The sequence below is a fragment of the Thamnophis sirtalis genome, unplaced genomic scaffold (genome assembly GCF_051295495.1).
Source record: "Thamnophis sirtalis isolate CommonGarterSnake01/CBP01778 unplaced genomic scaffold, rThaSir2_p1.2 scaffold_10, whole genome shotgun sequence".
Lineage (NCBI taxonomy): Eukaryota > Metazoa > Chordata > Lepidosauria > Squamata > Natricidae > Thamnophis > Thamnophis sirtalis.
In genome coordinates, this window is record NW_028261390.1 from 6,684,936 (window position 1) to 6,705,303 (window position 20,368).

The following is a 20,368-nucleotide window of genomic DNA, read 5'->3' on the forward strand; positions in this document are numbered from 1 at the left end:
TGCGTTTTGAATCCAGGTTTGGTTGAGTTCTCAGATGCCATGTGGCGAGTTGGGTAAAAGGGCCAATATTATCATGCCTGAATCCCATCACTCTGGAGCTGAAGGGGAGAACTCTTTATTATGTAAAGTGGACTAGCTCAGGCTTTAACGGCTCATTGACAAAGGGGGATGGGCAGGAAACTGCAGGCAACTATTCCGTCTTTTAAAACATTTTTCTTCCTTTTTCACATCCAGAGAAATAGTCTGCCTTTTCAATATTTCCTAGGATATTTCATTTTTTTCTGGGAGAGGGCTGGTGATAACTTCCTACAATGGGAAGGGATGGTTAAAAAAAAAACACCCTGCCCCTTTTTTTCAGCAAGAAGTGACTCGGTGCTCTAAAAGCAGCTCTTTAAAGGCAGCCTATAGGAGTGGTGATTTGCAACCCGGGACCAGGCATTCTCACTTCACCGAATCATAGAGTCACAAGGCTGGAAGGGACCTTGGAGGATTTCTAGTTCAGTAGTGTCAAACTCATTGAGTGCCAAATCTGGCTTGCAGTGACGTGCGGTTGAGATTTATGGCTGGTGAGGCAGCAATTTTTTTTAGACTTGTGGACTTCAACTCCCAGATTTCCACAGCCAGGCATGCTCAGTTCCGATTTAAAGCGACAGCATTTGTTTTTCTCCTTTGCTAAATAAGTTTCCTTCTTTCTTTTTCTTTTTCTTCTCCCTTCCCCTCCTTCCTCCCTCTCTCCCTCCCTCCCCCCTCTCTCAAACACACAGACACACACACACACAAAGTTGCACCAGGAGGATGAAGTTTGAATTCCTCCCCCTCCCTCCGACCCACACGTACCTTTTCCAGCTGTTTCAGAGAGGATTTCAACTCTGCTCTTGCCTGCCATCATGAAAAGGAAAAAAAATGTAAAAGGAAAAAGGCAAGAGCTGAGGTCAGGCTGAGCTAGTTGCTGCCAGAGTCACCGTGGATGACTCTGCTTAGTACTTAGCTGTTTAAAAAAGCCTCTAAAAAGCGCCCTCTACAGGAGGAGACAGGAGAACAATAGCAGTTAGCAATAGCAGTTGGACTTATATACCGCTTCATAGGGCTTTCAGCCCTCTCTAAGCAGTTTACAGAGTCAGCATATTGCCCCCAACAACAATCCAGGTCCTCACTTTACCCACCTCGGAAGGATGGAAGGCTGAGTCAACCCTGAGCCGGTGAGATTTGAACAGCTGAACTTCAGAACTGCAGTCAGCTGAAGTAGCCTGCAGTGCTGCATTTAACCACTGCGCCACCTCGGCTCAGTGGTGCCTCATCTACTTCAGGAATTTTTCGGCTTTTAACCCTTGCTTAACTCTGCTTGAGTGATCATAAAAAGTCAGACTAGATGAGGCACGTCGTTCTCCTGCCTCCTCCTGTAGAGGGCGCTTTTTAGAGGCTTTTTTAAACAGTTAAGCACTAAGCAGAGTCATCCACTGTGACTCTGGCAGCAACTAGCTCAGCCTGACCTCTCAGCTCTTGCCTTTTTCCTTTTACATTTTTTTTCTTTTCATGATGACAGTGTTGAGGCTCTGCCTCCCCTGCTTCCCCTGACTGCACGTCCCTGCTGGGTTGTGTTTGACCTCGGAGGGCCAGTGGGCATGGGCAGGGGTGGGCGTAACACGGGACTCGTGCTGGGGGGCACATGTAGTGGCCAAGTGCTATTGCAGGACTTCCCCGAGATCTTCTGTGTCATTCTCATTCTAAACCCCCTTGAAGAAAGTATAGGAAGTTAACCCCCACCACTCTCCTAGAAGAATGAAATATCCTAGGAAATATTGAAAAGGCAGAATATTATTTTTCCCTGGATAAGAAATGGAGAAACATGTTTTTGGACAGGAAGCAGACTCACTCTTAATAGCCCCCACTTTCCTTAATGGGCCATTAAAAAAGCCAGCCTATTTTACATAACAAAGATCTCTCCCCTTCAGCTCCAGGGTGATGGGATTAAGGCAGGATAGTATTAGCCCTTTATCCATCTCACCACAGGGCACCCGGGAAGAAGCAATGCTCAGTCAAACTTGGACTCAAAGCACAACCTAAAAAGTTGCTCCTGCATGGCCCCCCAGGGGAGTCTGACAACCAATCAGAATACATTTCTTACACAGGAACAGGAAACAGAGAGGTGGGGCCGAACAGAGAGAATAAAGCCAGGGACTTTCAGCTTCTTCTTCTTCTCTCTCTTCTTCTTCACTCAACATCTGGAAGCCTGTGATTCCACCCCTTTTCTGCTCAGGAGCTCAAGCCATGTGGCCCTGATCACCATTAAACCATCTTTCCAAGCAGCCTCCATGTTTCCAGTGTCTTTTCCCCCACTTGGAGCTGAACCCAGAAGGACATTTCCTTCCAACAGAAGGAAGGAAGGAAGGAAGGAAGGAAGGAAGGAAGGAAGGAAGGAAGGAAGGAAGGAAGGAAGGAAGGAAGGAAGGAAGGAAGGAAGGAAGGAAGGTGGTCATAAGTTGAGGACTACCTATACTTTGACAAGCATCTTACTTAACAACACTCCATGTTTCCAGTGTCTTTAACCCCACTTGGAGCTGAACCCAGAAGGACATTTCCTTCCAACAGAAAGAAGGAAGGAAGGAAGGAAGGAAGGAAGGAAGGAAGGAAGGAAGGAAGGAAGGAGGTCATAAGTTGAGGACTACCTATACTTTGACAAGCATCTTACTTAACAACAGGAATTCTTCTCTCCCTTGTGGTCATAAGTCAAGGAAAACCACTATATTTAACCCAAACAGACATTTCAAACACCAATTGTGCTTTCTGGATTTTGGGATTTTCCCAGGCGTGGTTCTCAGAGAGGCTTCCTCCTGCACAAAGCAGTTGAAGCTTGTTTCTCGGAGATGAGTGGGGGAAATCTACCCAGTCCTTCAGATTCTTTCAGATCAGATTTTGCAGGCCGGTGGTGCATAAAAAAAACGGAAGCCGGCCCGTTTGGCACACAGGGGCAGAACAGCAAATGGTTCCGCATTGCAACAAGAATGCCGTGACGATAAAGGAGACAGTTAACCATTTGCCCAATGCTCAACACCAATGCTTGGCAGAGGAAGGGGTGAAATATCTCCCCAGGACTTCATGAATGCCTTCATCTTGAGTTTCCTAGCAACAAAGCAGAAAATGTTTTCTGTTTGTCAACTTCTGAAATGTTCTTCGGATTTTCCCCAGTCCATATTACAATCATGGGATTCTCAACTTTAAGGCCTGTGGACTTCATCTCTCAGAATTCCTCAGCTAGCTTTCTGGGAATCCTGGGAGTTGAAGTCCTCAAGCAAAGCTGGCTGAGGAATTCTGGGAGTTGAAGTCCACAAACAAAGCTGGCTGAGGAATTCTGGGAGTTGAAGTCCACAAACAAAGCCGGCTGAGGAATTCTGGGAGTTGAAGTCCACAAACAAAGCTGGCTGAGGAATTCTGGGAGTTGAAGTCCACAAACAAAGCTGGCTGAGGAATTCTGGGAGTTGAAGTCCACAAACAAAGCTGGCTGAGGAATTCTGGGAGTTGAAGTCCACAAGCAAAGCTGGCTGAGGAATTCTGGGAGTTGAAGTCCACAAGGAGAGCTGGCTGAGGAATTCTGGGAGTTGAAGTCCACAAGCAAAGCTGGCTGAGGAATCCTGGGAGTTGAAGTCCACAAGCAAGGCTGGCTGAGGAATTCTGGGAGTTGAAGTCCAGAAGCAAAGCTGGCTGAGGAATTCTGGGAGTTGAAGTCCAGAAGCAAAGCCGGCTGAGGAATTCTGGGAGTTGAAGTCCACAAGCAAAGCTGGCTGAGGAATTCTGGGAGTTGAAGTCCACAAGTCTTAAAGCTCTAGCAGGCTTCATTCCAAGGTCATTTTCAATACGCCACAATACTTTCATAATGTTATTGCCTAATTGGGTACATTGAGGTGAAAAAATACAGATAGCTCTCAACTTACGACCAAAATTGAGGCCAACATTTCTGTTGCGAAGTGAAACGTTTGCTCAGTGAATTTCGCCCGACTTTGCGACTTCTCTGGCTACGGTTGTTAAGTGAATCACTGCAGTTGTTAAGTTAGGTAACACGGTTGTTAAGTGAATCTGGCTCCCCCATTGACTTTGCTGGTCAGAAGGTCGCAGAAGCGGATCACATGACCCTGCAACCGTCATAGATATGAGTCAATTGCCAAGCCTCTGAATTTTGATCATCTGACCAGGGGGGGAATGCTGCAACGGTCGTAAGTGTGAGAAATGGTCGTAAGCAGGGGTGGGTTTCAACCGGTTCGCGGCGGTCCTCGCGAACCGGTTGGTCGGCGAACCCGGAAGTAAGTAACTTCCGGGAACGGCGAAGGACCCACCTGCCCGCCCGCGTTCCTTACCCGGTTTTGACGAGTTCTGCACTTCCACGCATGCGCAGGACGCATACAGCGCCTGCGCGATCCTCCAGGAGCAGCTGGAGCATCGCACAGACGCTAGTATGCATGCGTGCGCTGCGTGCGTGCACGAGGACGCCGCCGGCCCTGTTCCAACCGAACCGGTTGGAACGGGGTGAGAAACCCACCCCTGGTCGTAAGTCACCTTTTTCAGTGCCGTTGGACCTTCGAACGGTCACTAACGGAACTGTTGTACGTCGATGACCCGTATCTGTGCTAGGACTCAAAGGTGCTTCTTGAGATATGGAAACATTGCCGAACGTGATTTGAATGGCAGCCAGTCTGATCAAAATTACAGCTAGGCCAGATCCATGATCAGGTATAAGATCTGCCTTCGGTTGTTTGCAGAGGGTAAGTCCCGGGTCACTCACAGGCCGTTGCAAAGGTGATGAAATCTCAGGCCAGGCCTCAGTGTTTGCTCCTCAAACACAGCAGAAAATAACAGTCCACATCTTTCGCTTTCTTTGTTGAAGGGTTCAAGGAAACAGAAATATAATCGGGCTCAAATATCAGGCATCCTTTCAGACTTCAATGCCTCGGACTCGGCAGGGCACCGAAAAATAGAAGCTCGCAAGGGGCAAAAACAAGGGTGTCTCTCTGCACAAGGGCCCATGTCATTAAAACCCCACCCTAAATTGCAACAACCATGAACATGTGGAGCTCAGGGGTAAGAGGTGAAGGGGAAGACTCCAAGCTTGTGGGTTGGTTTCCAAGCATTTTGTTATCAGGTTAGCAGTGGTGGGTTTCAAACTTTTTTAGAACCTCTTCTGTAGGTGTGGCAAGGTTTGTGGGAGTGGCTCAGAGGTGGGTTTCTACCAGTTCGCACCTATTCGGTAGAACTGGTTCGTCAAATCTACCGAACCGGTTAGAAGAGGTTCCACCAGTGGACCCGGAAAGCAGGCCACACCTACAGAAGAGCTTCCAAAAATTTTTGAAACCCACCACTGGTCCTTGGATATGATTATTCTACGCTATCTGCTCATATTTATAAAACTCAGTGCCTCTGTGAAAGGTAAGGATGACTACTGCGTTTGTGGTGCAATCAGAACATTGCGTGTGTTGAAGTTGTTTTAACGCAAACCAAAGACGCCTTTTAAAAAACAAGTTTACATCATATTCTTATGCATGCCAGTGCTGTGTGTGAGGTCATTTAAGGTGGTTCTGACAAGTGTCATCGGCATCTTCATATCCGGTCACATGGGCGGCAAGCTACTCCCATCCGGTCACATGGGCGGCAAGCCACTCCCACAAAGGAGGCCACACCCACAGTAGGTTTGAACAATTTTTGAAACCCACCACTGGAGTGGCTTGCTGGCCATGTGACCAGGTGAGAGTGGCTTGCCAGCCATGTGACTGAGTGGAAGTGGCTTGGCAGTCATGTGACTGGGTGGGCGTGGCCCACTTGTAAAATGTGGCGAAACTCACTTAACAACGCTCTTGCTTAGCAACCAAAAGGTTGGCTCGGGAACTCTGGCATTTGAAGCACGCAAGTCTTAAAGCTGTCAAGTTACAAGACGCTTGCACCCCTAACCCTTTAGGGAGAAAAATCCCGGGGTGTTCAAACTTGACAGCTTTAAGACTTGTGGACTTCAACTCCCAGAATTCCTGCTCTCACTCTCCATCTCCGGAGGGTGAAAAACGGTCCTATGAGCAAACCGGAAGTCCTGGTTTGCCCGTAGGGCCATGCCCTCACAAATGGCTCTGCGTGTCACCTGTGGCACGCATGCCACAGGTTCGCCCTCACGCCCCTGCACCATTTCTGACAAATGACACTCCAATCTCTTCTTGAAAGCCTCCAGGGATGACGAGGCTCCCACAACTTCCGAAGGGGATGACATGAACCCGGGACAGTGCGAGCCTCACAAATGTGAATCAGTTGTCAAGCTGCCAAATGTCAATCATGCGACTGTGGGGATATTGCAACGGTCATTAAGTGTGAAAAACAATCACGAATAATATTTTTTCAAGTGCCGTTGTAACAGGGGTGGGTTTCTCGCCCCGTTCCAACCGGTTCGGTTGGAACGGGGCCGGCGGTGTCCTCGTGCACGCACGCAGCGCACGCATGCGTACTAGCCTCTGTGCGATGCTCCAGCTGCTCCTGGAGGATCGCGCAGGCGCTGTATGCGTCCTGCGCATGCGTGGAAGCGCAGAACTTGTCAAAACCGGGTAAGGAGCGCGGGCGAGCGGGCGGGCCCTTCGCCGTTCCCGGAAGTTACTTACTTCCGGGTTCGCCGACCAACCGGTTCGCGGGGACCGCCGCGAACTGGTTGAAACCCACCCCTGCGTTGTAACTTCAAACAGTTACTAAGTGAACTGTTGTAAGCCGCGGGCGGGGGGGGGCTACTACTTGCATCTTACAACATCCCAGGTTGCCGTGAAAGCAACCTCGATTTTTACTACTCCGCTCTCCTATCTTTAGAAACACAGTCACGTACCATATTTGTCTTTCCGTCATTTTACGGGCCGATGACAATGCATTTCATACAGGATTCTAGTTTCTGCTCTCGTTTACAGGATTCCTACCACACCTGAAATGCAAATATTTCATCCAGGTGCCTTTACAACAACACATGCTTTTATTTTAAAAAAAAAAAAAAAACCAGGATGCTGGATGAATAAACCAACATGGGCTGGTCTAATTAACCCCGTAAAAAATTCTTCAGAGGCCAGCTCTGTGAAATAATAGCTGGGGCTTTAATTCCCTGCCCTCCTTAAGGATAAAAATAGCTAATAATAGCTAATTCATCCACGTCAATGGGCTATGATGTATTGAGTATGCCACACCTCTGTTATTAGACACATGGGCTTTTCTAAATTCGTGGTTCTTTTTTTTCCCAGAGGAATTTCGTTTTTTCAACTTCTTCGTTTGAATAATTAAAACTGCCAAAACATCTTATTTGTTCATCTCACATCCTTTTTTTTAAAAAAGATTTTTATTAACAAACATGTAAAATACAAACAGACACAAAAATTAGACGTACACCACATTTATACAATACAGTACGAACAGAAACTTCCTGTTCTTTCTAATAGCAATCATCAATCGATACCGCTCACCTTATATTATTTCCCCTTCTATTGTATTCCATTTGGATCTCACCATTCTCAACCCTCTTCTTTTAATCATAACTATTATTTTTTTGAGTTTTGTTATATTCCTTCATTGATTTTTGTTTCTTTCCTCCATCCACCTATACCATTTATCCCATATCTGGTAGAATTCTGATTCTTCCTTTCCCTGGATTTCTTTAGTTTGTTTATCCATTTCGGCACAGTCCATAACCTTTCTTATTATTTCATCTTCGCTTGGGATTAATTTGTTTTTCCATTTCTGGGCAAAGGCAATCCTTGCCGCCGTCATTATATGTAGTATTAAATACTGGATTTCTTTTTTGTATTTCGCAGACATTATTCCTAATTAAAAAAAACTTCAGGTTTCCATTCTACTTTAACCCCTGTTATTGCCTCCAGCCAATTTTTGATCCTTTTCCATCTCACATCCTATTTGATTGTTGCTTGTATAAGGAGGTAAGAGGCAGGTATCTCGGTCTATATACCAAGCGAAGGACCATAGGGATCCCCATATCAAAATAATTTACCTGATGTGCAGCCAGAACCAGAAAATAACATTTCACAGAGCACAGTACTTAAAACAAAATGGTTCGGTTGAGATCTGCATACATGGGACTGATTGAGGTCGATTTCAGGGGCGACACCGAAATGTAATTTTATCATATTTTTATCTATATCTTAAATTATCGTATTCTGTTCCAATTTCATTTCAGACTGTATTTTTATTCCAATCCCATTTTAAAGCGTGTTTTATTCCGATTCCATTTTAAATGGTAGTTTATCAAATTCCATTTTATATTGCTTTTCTCAAATTTTAGTAATAATTTGTTCCTGGAACTTTGCACTTTGATATGGCCCAAGGGCTAATCAATAAAGACTCAATGTCAATGTCATTTGAATAATGAAGTGTTAAAATGGAGAGCGGAAAAAAAAACTTATGTAAATAACTAGAATTATGCAAAGCAGTTCAGGACCAACCAGACAACTGAAACACACTCACTCTCTCTCTCTCTCTCTCTCTCTCTCCCCCTCCCTCCCTCCCTCCCTCCCTCCCTCCCTCTCTCTCTCTCTCTCTCTCTCACACACACACACACACACACACATATTCGTAGATTTTCACGGGTGTAGGTATGCTGGTCTTGTTGTATTCGGGTCTTTTCCCATGTAAGATTCAGATTGTCTTGGCAACGTTTCGGCAAAGTCTCATTCGCCATCTTCAGGCTGGTGTTTTCGGCTTAAAGCGTGGATGGAACTGCCATCTTTCTATAAATCTTGGTGGGGGTGTGTGGAGTGCTGGCTTTGTTTCAGTAAGTGGATTGATTGGCTGTGTGGTTGTATCATGATTGGTAGATTGGTGCTGATTGGTGCTGGCTGTGTGTCCGTTGTTGTTTTTGGGTTGTAACGGCCTGGGTGATGGGTAGGGTTCGTTTGTTGACTAGGGCTGGTTTCCAGATGTCTGGTAGGCGGGAGGTATCGTCACGTTTATTCATGTTGTGGGGGTGTTTCTCTATTTCGATGGCTTCCATAATTATTCTCTTGTTAATCAAACCAAATTAATCTCTGAAACAGAACACTTCAACAAAAGAATAATTATGGAAGCCATCGAAACAGAGAAACACCCCCACAACATGAATACGATGGAAACCCAGGAATGCATCTGCAGATAGCAACCTGGGTCCTTGTTTTCTTCAAGGTGAGAAGATGCCGGTAGCAAGAGGCATGTTGAAATCACCTCTCTAATTTGTCTCTTTCTCTCCACCTGTCCTGTCCCAGATTGAAAAAGGAGGGAAAGCAGATTTATTGAACGCCCGTCTGCAACCCGGAGATGAAGTGATCCTCATCAATGAAGTCTATCTAAGCAGCTCCAGGCAGAAAGCTATCTCCTTAGTGAAAGGATCTTGGAAAACACTAAAGCTAGTTGTCCGCAGGTACGTATAACCAAGCCATACTGGAAGTGTAATGAGTAGTTCTACTCTGGCAATTTCCCTATGTTGAATTTACAAAAGAGGCTTGTTTTGAAGAATGTTGTGAGAAGGGCTGAATTAAGAATGAGAAGAACTCAAGTTCTAGGACAATAATTTGAACGGATTGAAAATGAAGACGGTTAAAAGTAAAGGGAAGGAATATAAAGTTGGCTTGTTTGACCAAGATTGAAATAGATATGTCTATTAGATTTCTGGCTGGTATCTATTTATGGTGACTTCTAGTGAACTTTTACTGACTAGGACTGAACAATGAGGTTGCGATGATTTATTTATAGCTAACAGATGCGAGATGGATGAAAAAGATGCTTTATTGTAGTTAAAGAGAAAATGATAAGATAAAGAAGGAAAATTGTTTACATTTGTTGCGATAAAGGGAAAAGCCATTCCTTTATATATTTCTTTTCTTTTTCTTTATATTTGTATTTATAATACAGGTAGTCCTTGACTTACAACAGTTCTTTTAGCGACCATTCAAAGTTACACCGGCACTTGAAAAGTAACTTATCATTGCAGCATCCCCTTGGTCACATGATCAAAATTCAGACACGCTTGGCAACTGGCTCATAGTTATGGCGGTCACAGTGTCCCCGGGGTCATGTGATCCTCTTTTGCCACCTTGAGCAAAGTCAATGGGGGAGCCAGATTCACTTAATGACCGTGTGATTAGTTGAAGAACTGCAGAGATTCCCTGAACCAACGAAGCGAGGAAAGCTGTAAAGTGGAGCCAACTCGCTTAACAGAGTTCTCACTTAGCAACAGAAATTTTCAGCTCAATTGCAGTCAGAGTTGGAAGGGACCTTGGAGGTCTTCTACTCCAACCCCCCCCCCCCCCCCCCCCCGGGATCCAGCGGGAGATCGTCCACCATTCCGAACACGGTTTATTGTTGGATGTTATATCCCTGCAGTCAAGGGAGAGGATCGGTTTGTAAGCTTTTTCTCTCTCGTTCGTTCCCCCCATTTCTTTTATTTAAAAAAATGGTTTGCACTTTGCGGTCTATTTTAAAAGCCAACTCTCTTCTGCCTATCCTTTGTATTTCAAAGCTGGAATTCTGCCCCCCCCCCCCCGAGTGGGCTTTTTTCCGGGGCACAATGCTTCCTGAACACTTTTATCAAACTTGAGAATCAGGTCAAATTACAAAGTCAGATCCGTCGGTGTCATTGTAACCCCAAGTGTTCAATCTGCATTGCGTTTTGCAATCCTCTTTACAACGAAAAACAACTGTTTTCCCCAAAATAAGACAGGAGTTTTTTGACTCCCGAAATAAGCGCTTGGAGTTCTTTTTTTTTAGTAACATTTTTTATTTATTTCATTTTCATAACATATAATCACATGTGTACTATTACACAGCCAGCATCGGTTTTGCATTATTAAATGTCAATTTCATCTTACCATCAACTCCCGAAACACAATTATTAGCTCTTCTGCTCTCCGTACACCATATATCCTCCTCATCTCTCCTCCTTGCCCTCTTTCCTATCCCTCTCTTCCTCTTCCCTTACCTCTCTCCTTTTCTTCCCACTCTTTGTCTCATTTACTTGGTGTATTTCAGCTCCTGAGCAAGCATGTTGATGGCATTTATAGTTCCTTTTCGATATACATATTTAATTTTAACATATATTCTCCTCCTTTCTTAAACAAAAAAAGTATACATATAGTCATTGTACTTTTAAACACACACACACACACACCCAGCTTAATTTTGGTCGAGATGTAAACCTGGTTACTGTTCCCAGCTATTCTCATCATTATCTTTATATAATTATGCATCCTTATCAGTGGTGGGTTTCAATTTTTTTTAGAACCTCTTCTGTAGGTGTGGCCTGCTTTGTGGGAGTGGCTTGCCCGCCATGTGACTGGGTGGGAGTGGCTTTCTGGCCATGTGACCGAGTGGGAGTGGCTCGCCAGCCATGTGACTGGGTGGGCGTGGCCAACTTGTAAAATGTGGTGAAACTCACTTAACAACGCTCTTGCTTAGCAACAAAAATGTTGGCTCAGAAACTCTGGCATTTGAAGCACGCAAGTCTTAAAGTTGTCAAGTTACAAGACCCTTGCACCCCTAACCTTTAGAAGAAAAAACCCCCAGGGGTGTTCAAACTTGACAGCTTTAAGACTTGTGGACTTCAACTCCCAGAATTCCTCCCCCAATCATGTTGGCTCAGGAACTCTGGCATTTGAAGCACGCAAGTCTTAAAGCTGTCAAGCCACAAGATCCTTGCACCCCTAACCCTTTACGAAAAAAAGAAACCCAGGGGTGTTCAAACTTGACAGCTTTAAGACTTGTGTACTTCAACTCCCAGAATTCCTCCTCTCGCTCTTCAGCTTGATGATGGGCGGACGGGCGGGGGGAGGGAGCTGGAACCGGTTCTAAATGGCACTGTATATTTGTGGAAACTTCTTCTATAGAAGAGGTTAGAACTGGCAGGAACCCAGCCCTGATCCTTACGCATCTTATTATTTTCAAGGTGCAGGAGGTGGCGAGTGTGGTCACCTCATGGCTGCTGCTGTGTTGCAATATTTGGGGGGGGGGGAAGGCTTCATTGGTGGGCTCCTCTTAGCGTTGCTACCGGTACACTGATCGTGGTTTGTCTGTGCACGTGCCTGACGTACGCTGCGCACGCATGCGTGATCCACCGCCCCTGCGACACCCAGCTGCTTGTTAGGGCGCACGCAGGCTCTGCCCGCTGTGCGTGTGTGCACAGTGTACCTTTTGGCATAAATACAGGTATAGACCGCGGGCAGGCCAAACAAGCCACCGTACCGGTACGCTCTCAGCTGCTCCAGGTACCGCCGTACTGGTCAGGACCAGCAGCAACTCACCACTGGAGGGCTTATTTTAGCGCATGCGCTCAAAAATCCAATTGGGCTTATTATCCGGGAAGGTCTTGTTTTCAGGGAAATAGGGTAGTGGTCTTTGTTCAAAGCAAAGAGGAATTTGGGAGTCCTGTTTGGCTGTGTCAAAGCATTGGAGACCCATAGTGTGTGATATCTTTCCCCAAAATCTTAGTTTTAACCATTGGTGTATTGTAGTGTTGGAAGACATGTCCTTCTGGGTTCAGTTCCAAGTGGGGGAAAAGACGCTGGATTCATGGAAGCTGCTTGGAAAGAAGGTTTATTGATGATGAACAGGACCACATGCCTTGAAAATCTTGGGCGAAGAAAACGGGAAGAAATCAGGGGTGAAATCCTCCCGGTTCAGCTCAGTTCGGCCGAACCGGTAGGGACGATTGTAAAAGATAGTAAAAAAAAGAAAAAGCTTCAGAGGATCGTACGAACCAGCAGGGGAAAAATGTTTTCAAAAGTGAAAAAACTTGGCCACGCCAACCCAGTCACATGACCCGCCACTACCAAGCCATGCCCACAGATCTGGTGCGGGGGTGGGGGGGAGGAAATTTAGATTTCACCACTGGAAGAAATGCTGAGAGTTCCTGGGTTTTATACCCTCTCTGGGCTTTTGAACTTGTATTCTGATTGGTTGTCAGACTACCATAGGTCCATACAGGGGCAACTTTGTAGGTTGTGTTTTGAGTCCCAAGCTTGGTTGAGCCTTGCTGGGTGATGTAATCTTCCCAGGTCCCATATGGTGAGTTCTGTTGATAGATGGGTAGAGGGCTAATCCTACCTTTGTTGGCTCTTGGGTGAGGGCATTTGCCTATGAATAGACCTAGCTATCTCTTTATCTCTTAAGTGCGGACATCTGCTGTGGGGTATTGAGGAGGGTGGGGAATATTAAGAGTGAGTCTGCTTCCTGCCTTTAAAAAAACATGTTTCTCCATTTCTCATCCAGGAAAATATAATATTCTGCCTTTTTAACGTTTCCTAGAATATTTCATTTTTTCTAGGAGAGGGGTGGGTGCTAACTTCCTACAGTAGAATGAAAAAGGCCATGGTAGTTTAAAAGATTAAAAGAGTTGGAAGGGACCTTGTAGATCATCTAGTCCAGCCCCCCACCCAAGCAGGAGCCCCTACACCATTTCTGATAGATGGCAGTCCAGTCTCTTCTTGAAAGCTCCCAGTGATGAAACTCCCACAACTTCCGAATGCAACTTCTGTTCCATGGGTTGATTGTTCTCACTGTCAGAAAGTTCCTCCTTATTTCCAGGTCAAATCTCTCCTTGTTCAGTTTCCATCCATTATTCCATTATTATAGTTGTCTGTGACTGTACAATTAAAAAGCCTGTCTCCTTTTTGATGGTTTAAAATGCATGGCCATGTAGCTGCCACCTTGATATTTTTGGTCTCTCCCTGGGATCTCTGAATTAAATTTTTCCGTTCATAACAACTGTGAAAAATCAGCTTAAGAAGTACTTCCAAAATCGTTGGAGTCAAATAGAATAAAGGATAACTTTTCTCAATTTTCATTGCCAAATAGAGAACTTCTTGAACAGATTCTGTTCATATCACAACTTTAACTCTAGGTATTTATCTGAATAACACAGTTGGAAGGACCCTTGGAGGTCTTCTAGTCTAACCCCCTGCTCAAGCAAAAGATCCTATACCATTTAATAGTCTAGTTTAATAGAAAGAAGGACTAGGGGAGACATGATAGCAGTGTTCCGATATCTCAGGGGTTGCCACAAAGAAGAGGGAGTCAAACTATTTTCCAAGGCACCTGAGTGTAGAACAAGAAGCAATGGGTGGAAACTAATCAAGGAGAGAAGCAACTTAGAACTGAGGAGAAATTTCCTGACAGTGAGAACAATGAATCAGTGGAACAGCTTGCCTCCAGAAATTGTGAATGTTCCAACACTGCAAGTCTTTAAGAAGATGTTGGATAGCCATTTGTCTGAAACGGTATAAGGTTTCCTGCCTAGGCAGGGGGTTGGACTAGAAGACCTTCAAGGTCCCTTCCAAATCTGTTATTCCATTCTAGTCCATTCTATTCTATGGAAGGAAAGAAGGAAGGAAGAAAAGAAAGAAAGAAAGAAAGAAAGAAAGAAAGAAAGAAAGAAAGAAAGAAAGAAAGAAAGAAAGAAAGAAAGAAAGAAAGAAAGAAGAGGGAGTCAAGCTATTCTCCAAAGCACCTGAGTGCAGGACAAGAAGCAATGGGTGGAAACTAATCAAGGAGAGAAGCAACTTAGAACTGAGGAGAAATTTCCTGACAGTTAGAACAATTAACCAGTGGAACAGAAATTGCCTCCAGAAGTTGTGAATGCCCCAACACTGGAAGTCTTTAAGAAGATGTTGGATAGCCATTTGTCTGAAACGGTATAAGGTTTCCTGCCTAGGCAGGGGGTTGGATTAGAAGACCTTCAAGGTCCCTTCCAAATCTGTTATTCCATTCTATTCCATTCTATTCTATGGAAGGAAAGAAAGAAGGAAGAAAAGAAAGAAAGAAAGAAAGAAAGAAAGAAAGAAAGAAAGAAAGAAAGAAGAGGGAGTCAAGCTATTCTCCAAGGCACCTGAGGGCAGGACAAGAAGCAATGGATGGAAACTAATCAAGGAGAGAAGCAACTTAGAACTGAGGAGAAAATTCCTGACCGTTAGAACAATTAATCAGAAGTTGCCTCCAGAAGTTGTGAATGTTCCAACACTGGAAGTTTTTAAGAAGATGTTGGATAGCCATTTGTCTGAAACGGTATAGGGTTTCCTGCCTAGGCATGGGGTTGGACTAGAAGACCTCCAAGGTCCCTTCCAACTCTGCTATTGTATTGTATTGTAAACATTTCAGACAAATGGTTGTCCAATCTCTTTTTGAAAACATCAACTTCTAGAGCTAATCTGTTCCAGTGATTAATTGTTTTGTCACTTCTTTCCTTGCTTAGTTTCCACCCATTGCTTCTTGTCCTGCCTTCAGGTGCTTTGGAGAATAGCTTGACACCCTCTTCTTTGGGGCAGCCCCTGAGATATTGAAAAACTGCTATCATATCACCCCTAGTTCTCCCACCCCACTAGACTAGACATATCCAATTCCTGCAACTGTTCTTTGTATGTTTTAGCCTCCAGCCCCCTAATCATCTTATTTATTCAACTTATTGAAAGATCTAGCATCTGCCTTCCCCCAAGGTAAAAACTTCATTAGTTTTAATGATTATTTGGCTTATTGTCCAATAGTGTTATGCCAGCCCAGTTCATTTAATCAGTGTATGATTTATTGTGTTCCGTGAACCCCAAAAATGGGTTAATCCAGTAAGACGAGGCTATTTATTTTTATCTATTTGCAGACAAATTTGACAGCTTTTGGAAACTGCCCCGATCATTTAATCTCTAGACGAGGGGGAGGATCCAGAGATCTAGCCACAAAATTAGTAATTAATAATGTAAGCAGAGAAATTCTACCGCTGTACCAAGCATTGGATTATACAGTTTATGTTAACTTCTGGCTGGTAGAGTTTCAACAATCCATAATGAGAAAGAGGTAAAATCCCAGGGGTTCCAAGAAAATCTCAATCCTCTGCAATTATTTTTTATTTATAGCATGGATGTTCACAACCAGTTAAACACTTTAATCTTTCTATGTCACTCACAGTTGCTGCTGTGAAGTATGTAGCCAGATGTGGCCTTAATCCCTCTTAACAAGAGGCTTCTTAAAGCTTTGAAGGATGTTATTTGCTAGCTTGTTGATTCATCTCAAAAGCATCACGATTCAAATAAGGCATATTATGTGACATAAAAAAAATTAAATATAACACACAAGATTGAAATATGTACAAGTGTAAGAATTTTGTGAGAAGGAGCAAAAGAAAAAAAATGGGGGGGGGAGGAAGCAATCTAATTCTAGGACATTATTTGCAAGGAAATATCAAGATTGTTAGAAGTCAAACGGAAGGAATAAAAAGTTGGTATATTTGATCAAGGTTAAACAAATATAAAAGGGAACCTCAGTGGCTAAGGCGCTGATCTTGTCGATCAGAAAGGTCAGCAGTTCAGCAGTTCGAATCCCTGGCGCCACATAACGGAGTGAGCTCCCATTACTTGTCCCAGCTTCTGCCAATATAGCAGTTCGAAAGCATATAAAAATGCAAGTAGAAAAATAGAAACCATCTTTGGTGGGAAGGTAACAGCGTTCCGTGCACCTCCAGCATTTATTCATGCCAGCCACATGACCACGGAGATGTCTTCGGACAGCGCTGGCTCTTCGGATTTGAAACACTGGCCCCTAGAGTCAGGAATGACTAGCGCATATGTGCGAGGGGAAAGAGGGTGAGGAGGGGTAGATGAGGTGTATAAGGAGGAGTGATAAGGGGTGAGAGGAGAAGGAGAAAGGAAGGGGAAGTAGAGTAGAAAATGATGGAGGGAAGACAGAATGTAGAAGAGTTGGAAGCAGAGGAGAGAAGAAAGATAGGAAGAGAGGGATAGGAGAGAGGGTGAAGGGGGAAGATGAGGTGTATAAGGGGAGAGAGGAGAAGGAGAAAGGAAGGGGAAGTAGAGTAGAAAATGATGGAGGGAAGACAGGATGTAGAAGAGTTGGAAGCAGAGGAGAGAAGAAAGATAGGAAGAGAGGGACAGGAGAGAGGGTGAGGGGGGAAGATGAGGTGTATAAGGAGGAGTGGTAAGGGGAGAGAGGAGAAGGAGAAAGGAAGGGGAAGTAGAGTAGAAAATGATGGAGGGAAGAAAGGATGTAGAAAGCGAGAGGAGATAGGGGGAAGAAAGTGTCGGATAAATATGGTGTATGGAGAGCAGAAGAGCCAATAACTGTTCCCCCACCCCTTTGGTAGTTGATGGTAAGATGAATTGATGTAATTACTTAATACAACATGATATTGACTATGTAATAGTATACATGTGATTATATGCTATGAAAATGGAAAATAAAAAAAAATTTCTATGCGGAACAAAAACACCCAAAGAAAGAATTGAAAGGTTTGGGGTTTTTTTGAAGCACCTGCGGGTTCCTGAAGAAACCAGAAAGTTCAAGAACTCCTTGTACTACCAATGAACGCCGAGGAACTAGTTATCTTACTACATCTTAACACAGTAGGCATGTTATATGGTTGGCCAAGCCGATGTGCGTGGCTGGGCTTTCCCAATTTAGATTGCAGGAGGAGAACTCTCAGATTCAGTGCAATATACCAGGAGTGTCAAACTCAATTTCATTGAAGGCTGTGGTTGACCTCGGGAAGTGGGGGGGCAATTGGACGGATGTGGCCAATTGGGTGAGCATGGCCAGCTTGATGCCATTCACTGGACGTGGCCGAATGGGTAGGGGTGGCCAGCTGGATGCCATTCCTCAAACTGCTGGCAAGTTTCTGTTCTGACCTAGGCTCCCCCAAAGTACGTCTCCTCGTCCGGATAAAACCCCTTTTTTATTTAGTTTAAAGGGAATTCCTCTCCAGCAAAGTTTGGGCCAACAATCCTTCAAGAGATTTCGCAACTACAGACCTTTATCGGGCTTGGAGAGCTGCCAGGCCGATATCTTCCAAACGCCACTCTGTAGCAGACAATACTTGGCAAGAACAGATTTTTCACTCTAAGGAATGGAACTAATTGCCTCCTGCAAACTCCACTCCCTTTTTGTTCCTCTTTTATCCAGACGAGGAGACGGCTTTGTGCTTATTCCCGATGGGAGGGTCCATTCACCATCCACCTGTGCCTTTACTCCCGAGTCGGCCCTTGTTCTTTAGTTGTTCCCTTCTCCTGGCAGCTCTGCGCATGCACACATTGGGAACAGGCTCCAGCTGTTCTTCTGCCCCACTGATCTCCGACTCTGAAGGCAGCTGATAACTGTCAGGCGGCCTCCGACACAGAGCCCTGATCAGCGCCTTCCCCAGACTCCAGGACAGGTCCATCTTCCTCCCCAACCTCCTCACTGTCTGAGTCTACCACCAGCACCGCGGGCTGCTGGCAGGCCACAATAGTTCGCTCTTTACATTGGGTAGACCGGCTCGAAGCGATGCTGGCCCAATATTTCCTCTTCACACTGGGTAAACCAGGCCGAAGGGATGCAGGCCAGCTCCTTCCATTTGCCAAGGTGGCCCCTCAGGTTGGATCCGACCACATCGCAGGCCAGATCTGGCCTGTGGACTTTGTGTTTGAAACTCCTGTAATACACCATTTTTTGGTTTCTCTTTGGTTTTCCCACTGATCTACTTTTTGAACCTGCCGGTTTGGATTGGAGAATCTGAGAATGGAAAAGCTGGAAGGCATTTTGGTTCATGCGCAGGTAGTCCTCGACTTGCAACCATCCATTTAGTGACGGAAGTTACAACGGCACTGATAATGGGGCCGTTTCCCCCACTTCTGAGCATTGCAGCTTCTCCACTACGGCATTGACGTATGGCCAAATCTGATACCGGAACGGTACCCGGTGCTCCGGGCAGGCTCCGGTACACCCATATTGGGGCGTACCGCCTGTAACCCACCACTGATGGATAGATAGATGGATAGCTAGAGATAGATAGATTGATAGATAGACAGAGATAGAGATAGAGATAGAGATATGGATGGACGGATGGATGGATAGATGATAGATAGATAGATAGATAGATAGATAGATAGATAGATAGATAGATAGACAGACAGACAGACAGACAGACAGACACAGAGACAGAGACAGAGACAGAGAGAGACTGAGATATGGATGGATGGATGGATGGATGGATGGATGGATGGATGGATGGATGGATAGACAGACAGACAGACAGACAGACAGATAGATAGACAGACAGACAGAGCTAGAGATAATGGATGGGTAGATGATACATAGATATGATTGCTAAATAGAGAGGTGATATATTAGAGCAAGGAGGAAGAGAAATAGATGATAAATAAATATAGAGAAATAGATGATAGATAGATAGATAGATGATAGACAGACAGACAGACAGACAGATAGATAGATAGATATAGATGGATGGATGGATAGACAGATAGATAGACAGACAGAGCTAGAGATAATGGATGGGTAGATGATAGATATGATTGCTAAATAGAGAGGTGATATATTAGAGCAAGGAGGAAGAGAAATAGATGATAAATAAATATAGAGAAATAGATGATAGATAAATAGATAGACAGACAGATAGATAGATAGATAGATAGATAGATAGATAGATAGATAGATAGATAGATAGATAGATAGATGATAGACAGACAGACAGACAGACAGACAGATAGAGATGGATGGATGGATGGATGGATGGATGGATGGATAGATAGATAGATAGATAATAGAGAGAGAGCGAGAGACAGCTAGAGAGAGAGATGATTGCTAAATAGAGAGGTGATAGATTACAGCAAGGGGGAAGAGAAATAGATGATAAATAAATATAGAGAAATAGATGATAGATAAATAGATAGACAGACAGATAGATAGATAGATAGATAGATAGATAGATAGATAGATAGATAGATAGATAGATAGATAGATAGATAGATGATAGACAGACAGACAGACAGACAGACAGACAGATAGAGATGGATGGATGGATGGATGGATGGATGGATGGATGGATGGATAGATAGATAGATAGATAATAGAGAGAGAGCGAGAGACAGCTAGAGAGAGAGATGATTGCTAAATAGAGAGGTGATAGATTACAGCAAGGGGGAAGAGAAATAGATGATAAATAAATATAGAGATAGATAGATAGACAGACAGACAGACAGACAGATAGAAATAGAGATATGGATGGATGGATGGATAGATAGATAATAGACAGATAGAGAGACAGATAGAGAGAGACAGATGATTGCTAAATAGAGGTGATAGATTACAGCAAGGGGGGAAGAGAAATAGATGATAGATAAATAGAGATGATAGATGAGAGAGAGAGAGAGAGAAATAGATGGTAAATAGAGAGATATAACATGGATGGATAGAGAGAGAGAGAGAGAAAGGGAGGGATAGATAGATAGATAGATAGATAGATAGATTGATTGATTGATTGATTGATTGATTGATTGATTGATTGATTTGTTCTTCAGGAGCCGCAAAGCCAATACCACTTTTATTTTTAATTTTTAAATCC

At 44.2% G+C, this 20,368-nt stretch overlaps 1 protein-coding gene across 1 annotated transcript in view; it reads left to right on the forward strand.

Moving 5' to 3' along the window:
• The window catches only part of SHROOM3 (shroom family member 3), a 214,306-nt gene that overhangs the window by 19,560 nt on the left and 174,378 nt on the right, over positions 1–20,368 (forward strand). The window contains 1 exon segment of the mRNA XM_087723987.1: positions 9,249–9,403. Within this exon segment, the coding sequence (XP_087580113.1) occupies positions 9,249–9,403 (155 nt within the window).